At 34.1% G+C, this 12,467-nt stretch overlaps 1 protein-coding gene across 2 annotated transcripts in view; it reads left to right on the top strand.

The window, feature by feature from the left end:
- The window catches only part of UBE2W (ubiquitin conjugating enzyme E2 W), a 53,077-nt gene extending 41,461 nt beyond the window's left edge, over positions 1 to 11,616 (top strand). For both annotated transcript variants that reach the window (XM_024578233.2, XM_071222256.1), the window contains exon 6: positions 6,251 to 11,616. In XM_024578233.2, coding sequence (XP_024434001.2) covers positions 6,251 to 6,264 — 14 coding nt within the window. In that variant the 3' untranslated portion in view covers positions 6,265 to 11,616. The remainder of the gene's footprint in view (positions 1 to 6,250) is intronic.
- Positions 11,617 to 12,467: the final 851 nt, after the last annotated feature.

The following is a 12,467-nucleotide window of genomic DNA, read 5'->3' as shown; positions in this document are numbered from 1 at the left end:
AGTGGAATGATGAGGTGGGTGTTTTAAAGGTTTTAAAAAAAATCAGCTTGAATTTTGAACTAAAAGATAATGGAGAGTTAATCTATCAGACACCAAAACATACCGATGCAAGAATAGACATTGAAATACAATTACTCTTTTGTAGGCCTTTTCAAATAAGATACGCTGATAATCAGATTTAAGGAATTCTTTCTGAGCACTGAAGTCCCACTAAAACTTTAACGAGACCCTACTTTAATTAAACAGCCCTTCAGTTTCTACGGCTGGCTTCTCATTCTTTTACATCCTCTTGCCTTTTAGGACCAAACACTGTGCTGCCACTTTCTTCTGTGTCTTTAAAGTGTCCAAGCTTCTAAGATAGTGGTCACTTCAGACTCAACCTCACTAATAATAGAAGAATTCCATTGTCTTTTGTAATGTTTTTAACTAAGTTTTAAAATTTGAGAGGAAATTGTATTAGATTGATGAATTTTAAAAATATATCTGTTTTCAAAGTATAACTCTCTCTACCATTGTATTCCCTCCCAGTGTTAGATGGTATATTTCTATGTTTACCTTCCTTACTCCCTCGTAGGGAAATTTCAAAAAGAACATCATCTTTCACTCTGGCTGGTGGCTCAGTTGGTTGGATCATTGTCCCGTGCACCAAAACGTTGCAGGTTCGATCCTCAGTTGGGATAGCACAGGAGGCAACTGATCCATGTTTCTTGTTCACATTGATCTTTCTCTCTCTCTCTCTGTCCCTGCCTCCCCCTCTCGTTTCTCTCTAAAATCAATAAATTTATCCTTAGGCAAGGATTGAAAAAAAAGACAATCATCTTTTAAGCTCTCTAGGGCTGCCTTATATAGTTGAAAGGACTTAGAAGTCCTTTATCTAAGATAACTTCCAGAACTTCCTATTGCCTGCCTTTTTGAATAAGAAATGGAGAAAAGCCATAGTGATACTAGAAATATAAAACTCAATTCTTTAAAATATAATACACTGAGTGGTAGAAGTTATTTTGATAGTTAATAGTTTCTATCTATTACTGAGAAATCCATACTTTTATAATTAAACCAAAAAAGTCTATTAATAGTTTGAGGATGGATCATCTCTAAGTTAGCCAAAAAGTGCCAAGAAAAGAGGCTTTTCAAACAAAATTTACCTTTTACTAAATATAAAATAGTCTAGGGTTTATGTAAGAATTAATTTTCCCAATAAACAGATTAAAAGTATGCCTTCTTCCTCTCCCTCCCCCGAAATACAAATTAGCCAGTTTTTAAAGACACTGGATTCTAATTGAAGTAAATCATGAGTATCCTAGTCCAGTTTCAGTCCTGGGATGGTATCCTGGCCCCAGGTACAGAACTTTTTAAAAAATTTTTTCCTTTTATTTTTTTCCCTTTTTTTAGATTTTATTTCTTTTTAGAGAGAGTGGAAGGGAGCGAAAAAGAGAGGGAGAGAAACATCGATGTGCAAGAGGTAAATCGATTGGCTGCCTCTTGCACACCCCACACCAGGGACTTGGTCAGCAACTCAGGCATGCGCCCTAACTGGGAATCAAACTGGCAACCTTTTAGTTCATTGGTCAGCACTCAAATCCACTGAGCCACACCAGCCAGGGCCAGATGTTTTTTTATTTACAGATAATTATATTTAAAACTTCCTCAGTTCATTAACCCACAGTGACCATTCTTACCTCAAAATGTTCTCTGCTCCTGCTTGAACTCTGCATGATTAAATTATTCTCTACCCACATTCTCCCATAAATAAACAGTTTTGCTCCACAAGTGAGCCTGATATGAAATCAAGGAAGGGTAATGTTAGTGTCTACTTGAGGTGACAGAGCAACTGCTCTGCCATAAAAGTGGGTGGGTACGTGCAGAAAATCTTCTTTGAACTTTTTCTTCATCCTTAACTATGTAGCATACATTGTCTTATTTATACATTTCAGAGTAACAGTTATAGGCAATGGAAAAATAGCCCACGTTGGCATTGTAGTTGAATTTCAAAAGTCTTATCTAAAAGGTAATCACACTCACTTGTAAAGCAGAACATGTGAGGTTTTAGAGTTTTGCAGTTGTTGTTTCTCTGCTTAGCTGCTTTAGTTCCAAAAGATCTTCATTGGTCATACTCCCTTTGTAACACCAAGTTACCAAGAAATATGGTCTTTTTATTTCTTAGCATCATCTAATTCTGAAAGGATTGCAAGGTGTGACCTGCAAAGCTAAACAAAAAGGTCAGAGACTGAACAAAAGACTTGCTTGGAATTGGGTAAACTCCCTGAAACACTTAACATTGCAGTTTCTGGAAACCATACAGAATTGCAGGCCTTGGGTTATTGAGCTCCACAGTCCTGCCACGTGGTGCTAACCAACATCCTTGGATCAACGTGGGTCAGAGTGTTTGTCAAGTGTAATCAAAGAGGCAGGAGAGGTTTTGAGTTTAGATTGGTGATATATGTGTACTTCAAAGGGAGCTTATGGATGCAAGATGCAGGCACTGTTAAGGAAAAACAGGCACTATTAAGGAAAATTTAGTTTATCTCTTGGTTTTAGAAAAAGAGGTTTCAGCTGACACACCAGATTTGAGCTGCCAGATACTACCAGTGTTGGGTTCTTGGGGCGGGGGGGGGGGGGGGGGGGGGGAGGGAAGCCTCTCTCTCAGCTTAAATTTGTGGTCTTCCACATCATTAATATACCTTAAAAATTAGGCCAGTTGCTGGTACCCTACTGTTTCATCTTTGTATATATTATATCTTAGACAGTTTTGTGCCACATAACAGTGTTTCAGTCAACAGTGTTCCCATAAGATTATAATCTTTAGTACCATATTTTTACTGTATACCTTTTCTATGTTTAGATACTACCCTTATGTTACAGTTGCCTTACAGTGTTCAATACTGTAACATGCCCTACTGGTTTGTAGCCCAAAGCAATAGGCTATACCAAAAGGCCTAGGTGTGTATTGTAAAAGTCATTAATGTTAATATGTGAACATAAATACTTTATTGTTGCTTACTTGAAGTTGAGTAAGGTCATAACTGCATTGGGATGCAAATATTCTGTGTTGCCAATTAAAGCAGGGTTCCATGTGCTTTGAAAAAACAATCGAGTTGAGAGAATAGGGTTCAAAAACTAAAGGGAACTAACCAAAATAGATATTTGGACAATTTATCTCAGCACACTGAGTGGGCTGCGGGGTTTACCTGTGGTTTAGAGCTAGAATCTTCCTTAAAAAACAGATCTGTATCCGGTTCAGTGTACAAGTGAATGAATGACTGAGCCTCAGAGATCTATTATAAAGCAGACATAATTGTTCTTGAAAAAGACTTTTTAAAAATCTTTGGGATTATAAAACTATTTCAATAACATAGCCAACTAGAGTGCATTAATAATATCCATGTGTTTTCTGTAAATATGAAACATTTATAACTTAGTTTTATAAATTACTGCTTTCCACAGATGGGAGTACAGCACTGTGGTTCCTGAAGCATTTTTCTTAAGGTGATAGAGAATTGAAAAACAGTAGCTTAAGGCTGCTCTTGAGTATTGGCTCCAGAAAAGTAGGCTTATAGGAAATAAATTCTTATGTATTTAGATGTATATTCAAAAAAGTGATGAGTTTGCAATTTGGGGAGGAGTAAAGAAATATCTTCTGCAAAATTACAGACTACATTCTGTAACATTAGCAGAGACATTCCCTGTGGGATTATAAGGGGATAGGAACATAAAATTATTTCAGACTAGTATTAACAAACTCCTTTTCTCCTTATCTCAGTTAGTAGTGAGCCTTTTTATTTGTACTACCTTTTATGGTTATAAAACCGTTCTCTAAATTCTTGAGTCCTGACTTTTATATTCAGGTTAACAGTCTTTTGCCCTTTATAACAATTCTGTCATCTGTGCTGAAGTCTTTCTTGAATCTGTTCATCAAAGGAAAACTTTTAATTCCTTAAACGTTTGAGAGACAAATCTAACCGTAAAGATTGATTTTTGTTTTTCTTGTAGGTAGCATTCCACTTGATACCTACTGACCTTATACTGTGTTCCTTTTCTTCTAGTCTTCTGTCCCTGGGAATATCCAGGGAGATGGTTTCCAACAAAATGTGATGGTTCTTATACTCTGGGGAAAACTAAATGACCTTCTTCTAGTATAGTTCTCTCTCATTCACTTTTCCCAGAACCCAGTGAAGTTAGCCATGGTAGGTGCCACCTCTTTGGCACTGGTAATTTCTATATTCTGTTTGAGGGTATAATTTTAGTAGGGGCTTCTGCAGTTTCAGAAAAAGTTTAAATGGTTAATAGATTGTTTTTTTCCAGGCCATCATCTTGCCACAAATACTTTAGCCAGGAGGTTAAATACATTGAGTTCTTTCAGGACCTTTTGTAAACCTATTTTTGTCTTGATCCAAGATGGATTTACTGTAACAACTTTTTTTGGTAAGCCAGTTCTGATATCTAATAATCCTTTCATCTAGCCAGGAAACTGTTCCTTCTGCTAACAGATGAGATTTTTGCTTCTTACTGATGGCCTTTTTTGAGAAAAAGGTGGCCATGGCTTTGGCTCATACCTCTCTCCATGCTTACCTGTGTGCTCATAGACTCTTGAGTACATATAGCCATCGTGCATTTGTAATGTTTAATTGAACTCCATCTTCATAACTTACTTTGTAAGATTATTTCTTCAAGGATACAATATTCTAGGCAGGTAGTATTGTACTAATTTCTTTTAACATCTGACCCAAAGTGAGAATTGATAGGGAGAATAGCTTCACATGGATATCTCAATCATTTTGGATATTGTAGCACATTCTACAACAGCCCACTGTCCTGGAAATTTCCATAATGAATAACCTGATAAAGATACATTTATGGTACCACCTGTCAAATATGACATTTTTGGAGATAAAAGCTTATTCCTGGGTAACTTTATGTTTGAGTTGAATTTTATCTGTCACCTAGTGTATACATTGCCATGTGACACACTAAAGTTTATTATCCTGAGTAGTTTGACATATTAGGTGGAGTTTAGTGCCACCTCTTAGCTTAGAGATTTAGGTGTGATTAGTTTTGATATTAATTTCAAGGACTTTAGTGTTAAGAAATATAGTACTAAAGAAGTGATACTTTAAGGAACTTACTTATATTCCTAAGTTTGTTCTACGTCCATGACTAATAATGTACCCTCTTTTTCCCATTTCCACAATAATTTAAGAAACAGTTTCATGTGACACTTAGAGGCTATAAACTATTCACTTGCTTTCTTAAAGATTATTTATTTATTTAAAGGATTCTAATGATTTAAATATGATTTAATTTAACAATCTAGGCTATAGGCTATTTCATCTTTTACATTACCCTTAAGGTGCAGGATCACAGAATATTCCACTAGTTTGCCCAGCATAGAAATTAGTTTACTGGTTTTTCGCTCTCATCGAGTCTTTATGAGTGGGAATGTTATTAGCAATATATTGATCCCAGCATAGGATGGCTTATAAAATATCTTGGCCAGTTTTTTAGAATTTTAAAGAACTTTAACAGCTCTTGAGTTGGTGCCACTAGTCTAACTTCTTTCTGAAGAATAACCAGTCTTCAAAATAAATCTTTAAGGTATGCTTTGTGAAATAAGTTTTGTAAAATAAGTCATGAACACAGAAGATTATACTCCATGTTACAAAATGTGTTGAGGCTACCAGAAGGTGTTGCTAAATAATTCGGTAGGATTATTTTAATGACCTTTGCATATGATCTGTACTTGCTAAAGAACATTTTCTAAATAGACATTAATAACAATTTGATGGATTTGGAGGTTGTACCTCATTTGTGCAGTTATTTCCTTCAAAAGACTAAAGGCATGACTTGGATTGTTCTGTGTTAAATAGCATGACACTGTGGCTCAGGGGTTTACTTCCTATCTCATTACCATTTTAAATTGTTTCCCATAAAAGAATTCTTTTAAGACTGATAAACCTGAAAATGTGCTAACATATATTAATTTACTTTTAAATAAAACTAACATACTAATAATACATCATTTTAGGATTTGTATGAACTACCATTTCCCTGAAAGAATAGGACTTGATTTGTTTGTCACTATATAATTGAACACAAATTGGACTTTTTATTTGCAGGGATTGGGGGAGGCAAGTCAGACATGTAAACCTTGTTGTTCGTGCTACTTGAAATTATTTTTATGTTAGACTAACTTACAGATTTTGCTAACACATGCTTGACTTTTTTTAATAATTTTTTTCTCCTTTTCTTTAAGATGATACCTGTTGATGCCACTATTATCATCCTCCTAGCAGAAGATAGTCCTACTGAGAAAATGAGCACTTTGATCATTCAGTCTTTGAACTTTAACCTTTGACTGGAAGTGACCTATAGGCAATGAAGACTACTTCCTTTTACTGCATTTTTACTCGTGTGCATTCTGGGCGCATGTTGATCGCTGGTTCAGTCCAGGCAACTGACATGCTTTTATTAGTCATACAGTATTAATGCAGGTGTCAGGAAATGTCAAATATAATTCCATTTTTTATTTTTATTTTTTTAAGCTTTCGGAAAAGTTCCAGGTCCTCATGTATTGTGCAATAACAATGACTTCCTTGGCGGTTTGGGGACATTCATTGCCGGCAATGGATGTCATAACAGGAAAAATTTTCATTAACTCCTGCCACCCAGTGATTAATGCATGATAGGGCCTATGAAATGAACTTAATGGTTCTAGTGGGATTATAAATAAAGTGAGGGATCCAACATTACTTTGAAAGTCACCCCAACTCATTTCTATTTGGATTCTATGCACTGTGATCCTAAGGTTAACAGCATGAATTAACATGCATCTTTAAAGGACTGTAATGAAAGATCATTGCATATTTATTGAATTGTTTATATCTGCTGTCAAATTGTTTTTGACATGGAAGGTTTTCAAGTAACATTGGCAGAGAGGTACAATATGTTATCCCTATGGTGAAAATAAATTCATTCATTGTATATAGTTCCTCAATCTTTGAAGTAAAGGTATGAGTAATATAGGGTATGAGTGGTTTAATCAAGGCTTTATTTTGGAAGTAAAATGGCAGTGGTGATTAAACTGCTGCAGTCCGTAATTTGGGCTTGTTTGTACATTAATGATTTTTCCAAGTAGAGTACGCGTTGTTATTTCGTGCTAGCCATCAGCATGAGCCCTACTGCCTAAACACTATTTCATTTATTTATGTTTGGAAAATCCATAAACATTATTGTTTGCAATTTTGTTTCTTTTGTTATGTTTTAAGTCAAGTTTGAATGTTACAAATACTTTAATTGAAAAACTTCTGTCCGTTTTTTCTTGTAAATTTTCTTTACTTGTAAGTATCATCTTGTCCTTTAATCCTGTACCCTAAAATAAGAAATACATTTTTGACAGAGGCTTAATGTTTTAACAAAAGAGTGTGGACATTTTTTATTTTAAAACTTAGGCAAAGGTGTACTATAGAATGGTATGTTTGCTTATTTGTCTCACACAACCATACAGTTATTCATGGAGAGATTTGTTTTCTTGTTTAAAAGACTTGGCTTACAGCTAGATAAAATTTTTCTATAGAAGAAAATTGTTGAAAGGTCCAATTCTCAGTACCCTGTAAGTTATTGATACAACTAGGTTCTCTTTTTAAAAAAGTGATTAATGTATTTTATAAATTACCTTTTCACATATGCAAAATCTGTTTCTACTACAATGTTCTTTTTACTAATGCCTATTGTTGCACTCTTTTTGACATATCCTACAATGAATTTATTAATTGATTTGGGCTTAAAATAAAAGCCAGTTGGCTGAAAGGTTTGAAATAATGTATCCCAGCAAAATCATCCAATCAATAATTGGCAAAGAATATTTTAAAATTTGTTTTTAATCTATGTATAGAAGACATTTTGTAGCTTTGTACATGTTGTTAATTAAGGGCATATAATTTTACACTCTAAAGTATAATTGCTGAACTCAGGGGTGGGTAGACTTCAAAAATATGTCTGCTTTAGAAGTAACTTGAAAAAAAATTAAAACTATAGCCAGCCACCAAATTGTGGACACTGTTTATACTGCTAGTTAGCAATTACCGCTTTTTAAAATTACAAACATTTTTGTTCTATATTGACTAGGCATACATAAGTTCTCACAGTAGTCTCTATCAGTCTTACTTGTTGGCCTGTTTTATCCAAGATAGAAAATGTTTTCTGGGATGCTTTGAACTACTCTTAGTTTTTAACTGCTTTTTAATATGAAAATTGCAGCTGTAAATTATGTATTTTTCATATTTTACATAACTGCTCTAAACTACTGATAGACTTGATCATTTTGTGGGTTGGGGTGGGGAGATTTCATTCTGCTGGTCCTCTTAACTAAAATCCTTTTATTAAAAAATGACCTGTGACATTCATTCACCAAAGGAATCAGTATACTAAGTCAAACATTAACAGTGCTATACTATTGATAATAGGTCACGTATAGCCTCAGTTGAGTTTTTAAATATGAATAGCAGTATTTTAACATACCTCTCTCTACATAGAGACACCATAAAAATTGAAATGAAGCAGAGGAAAGTAAAGGAAAACCAAATAATTTCAGTGCATTTTACAGTTTATAGAGAAAAAATTGTGATAAAATATCCTAAAATACAGAAACACCAACCATTCATAATTTGCAATCAGATAACACCTTATTCATTTCTCCCTTGAACTTAGGAATGATTGAATAGTCCTTTGCACTTAGATTTAACAAGTTAATTGTAAATGTGAGTTTCAGTGTTGAAGACATAAAACGTTTACCCTGAGGCATTGCTTTGGAGAGGGCTTTGTAATAGTAAAATGAATATCTCTGATATGTTGTTGAAGGGCAACCAGGATGCCAAGAAAAATGTACGTAGGAACATGCTATTTCCCTCTTCCCTGCTTCCCTCTGTGGACACTGTCTGCTGCGTGGGCCTGCAGAATTATACTTTCATTTACAGGCAATGTGTACTTTCTTGTTTTTTATTTATTTATTTATTTATTTTAAGGCCATTCTTCTGGTTTGCCAAATTCTGTTAAGAAGGCGATACATTCAGTTCTTTATTTTGCATGCTTAGATCAGGAACTTGGTGCCCATTCAAAAAAAAAAAAAAAAAAACTTACGTCAAGTAGGTATTAATACTATAGATTTTAAAGAGAAATGGTTTTCAGTTTTTTAACGTAAATTTTTAAAGGTAAATTTTATGGATGTGCTCTTAAGGAACTTAATATTCACCTCTAAAGGACTTTACTTGTAATGTGTAAATTCTTCCTTTTAGCTAGCAGGGAAATAAAGCTTTTTTTTAATCCCTGTGGGAGGAATGCTAAAAATAGTTTTTCTATACAGTTCACCTGGACAGAGATCTCAATCCTTATTAACTAGGTGTATAAATATTTCGTATAAAGTAACTAGAATAGTTTATTACTCCCTTCTGAAATTTTAAATATATGATATATATATATATATATCATTAGATTCCTGCAGTGGGTAATAATTTTTTCAGATTTTAAAACAGGTATCTAGTGACTGCTTGGTTGTTCCCAGATTGCATCAAAGATGAATTGACAAATAATCGAAGTGAGTAGTGATATGAAAATGGTATGTAACCACATATTACTTGTTTCTGGTGATCAGGTCTTACTTTTTCTAAAGCCTATTGTTTTTGAGAATTGACATACTTAAAACTTGTTAAAGCTTCTTCCTAAAAATAGAAGAAAAGAGGAGGTACTATGTGTTAACTTTTTTTTTAAATAAAGAATCCAGTGTCACTAGTTCTAAGGCTTTATGGCTACTGTTGCTTATATTTCTCAATCTCACTTTTATTTAGTTTTTTGAACATATTCTAGCTGAATGCTTATAATTGTGCATATAAGTTGGTTTTTATAAAGAACTGAGGCTTAACCATGTGTTTCTCTTCTGAGAATTCATTATGATCAAAGTCAGCTGCTGTAGTGTTCTGTGTTTGGCTGATACCATTGCATGATTAAGCTCTGAGAAGTAGGTGTCTTTTAATCTGCACCAACTGGCCCTAGTCCTCTTAGTAGTCGGGGTTTTTTGTTTGTTTGTTTTTTACTTTTTTTCCTGTCTCCTCACAGATAGTATAGTGTATAGTGTGTCAGTTTTTAGCAGTTTCTAATTTCTAAGTTTTTTCTTCCTCCTTTTCTTTCTTCCTTCCTTTCCCCTTTCCTTTTCCCTTTTTCACTTTTCCTTTGCTTTTCTTGAGGTTAGGAAATCCAGAGAAGGAAGATTATTACAATTTCTACCTCTCATCAGAATTGTTTTTTAAATAAAGACTTCTTTCTACAAATGAAGTACACAGAATTTCTGATAACTGTAATTTCAGTTTATCAGAGGATGGCTAAATTTGTTGAACAGTTTCTTGATAAATGAGCTGTTACCTATAATTTAGTTCTTAAATACCAATATTGAAGGAATTTTGTTTACTTTTGGGTGGTGACTCTCATAAAGCCTAATTATTGTCCAGTTGAATTAAATCACTTGTTTTGGTAAAAGTATATTTTCATTTAAGTTTCCAGATCTCCCTGAGATTTGAATCTCTTTGAAAAATAATTATTTGTGGAAGACTTTTGCTTTCTGAGCATAAACTGTGCACTCATTTATCATTGTCATTAGAGGCCCATAGAATTGAAACGTGTCCTTCCAACTACATCTGTCTCCCTCAAGTTAAAGTTCTGGTTCCATGGTATTGACTGTGATTTTAATTTGAAAATGTTAATATTGGAACTTATATTTGAGGATGAGCCTTTAGAGTGATTACAGGAGTATATTTTTTATGAAACATTTTTTGTTGATAAAAATATTAGTATCTGAAGTCATTTTGAATATTGGAAGGAATGCCAGAATACCTAATGAACTCCATCTTTACAAGTGGAGTGCAGTTGACTGGGAAAAGGGAAAACAGTTTTTGTTCTGATTCTTGGCACCTATATTGTCAGGTTTTTGAGGAAATTTTGTTCCTACAGTACTTCTAAGCTGTTTTCTCATAGGCAGGAGTATGGTTTCAAACATGCTGGGCTTTGGCTTGTTCATTGTAACATCACTTAGGTTTCCTGGTACATGGGAAGATGAAATAATCCTACCTCTCTGGTTATAAAGCCTGAAGCAAGATTGGTAAGGAATTCGGTAGATTGTGTCAGGCACCATAAAAATGCAGTTCTCCTCATAATAATCACAGATTGTTCACATAAATGCAAACTAATTATTTGAATAGATTATTAAATTATCTAGTAGCCAAGAATTAAGTGCATGTGTAAGTCAAAATGGATTTGTTGTTTTTAGTTCGTACCATTTTCCTCTCAATATTCAGAAATACAGATTGTACATTTTATTAATAAAAATGGAAGCTTGTGCTTGAAAGTTTGAATAGGATGGATGTATATATTTTATAAACCCAAGTTGTAAAATATGTAAAGCTATGGCTTTTTAAATAGAATATGTGTTAAAAGATAGATAAAAACCTATATATTATATATTTTTAAATACATGTATCAAACTTTTGTTAGTTGAATATAAATTACATTGTGTGCTTCATGGAATTCAGTAACTTTTAATAATAAAGCAGTTGTCATTGATTTTTTTTTCCTGTAGACTTGAATACTAAATTGGATAGATAATTAAACCTCTTCATATATTATAATGTAAAAATTTCTTTATATAGTCGTTTCTCTGTAAAAAGACTGATCTTTAAAAGATGGGAACAGTAACATGTTCATTTCCAAAATGAGGGTAAAGAGTAAAGATCGGCACTAAAGCTGCTAGTTTATGTCACAGGTCATCTTTACCTAGTAGTGCATCCTGCTGTGTATCTTAGTGCTTCTTCATGCTTCAGTTAAAATAAGTCCTGGTTAACGACTGGGCATTTTCAGAAAAGATGGAAATAGAGACCCCGGCACTTGCTTTAGAATTACCAGGAGTCTGGAGTTGTTGAACCTCAAGTTGAATGATTAATAAGGACATACGGTCAAGAACTTCTGGATGCTTTCCTGAGTATACAGACCCATCAACTAACTTAACTTAAACGAGGGACCCCTGAAGCTGTGGGAAGAGAGAAGGAAATCAGAAGAAGGGGGCATCTCCTCATCTTACTTATTCCTAGCAGGAAGTTCAATATGCTCTGCTGATATTCTAAGTTTTCTTTTCACAGGGGATCTACTTGCCCCAGAAGCACCTCTCCTTACTGGGGCTGCCCTCCTACCATAAAACTGTCTTACCTCAACAAGCTGTTTCCACAGCCTTAAGCAACTATATTAGTAGCTGCTTAGATAAATGCAAGATCCATCTTCCTTTATTATAATCTTTAAAATAATTTCTATGTGTCATAGATTGTATGACTTTTCTCCACTAGTTTAAGCTCCTGTGGATAAGTAATTCTGTTGAAGCCCTTCCTGTATTCCTTGGTACTTTTCACATGAATATAACACAGCAAAATTAAAAATGA

This window comes from Desmodus rotundus, chromosome 8 (assembly GCF_022682495.2).
Source record: "Desmodus rotundus isolate HL8 chromosome 8, HLdesRot8A.1, whole genome shotgun sequence".
Classification (NCBI taxonomy): Eukaryota; Metazoa; Chordata; class Mammalia; order Chiroptera; family Phyllostomidae; genus Desmodus; species Desmodus rotundus.
The sequence above is the reverse complement of the archived record's forward strand: the minus strand, read 5'-3'. Positions and strand labels throughout refer to the sequence as shown.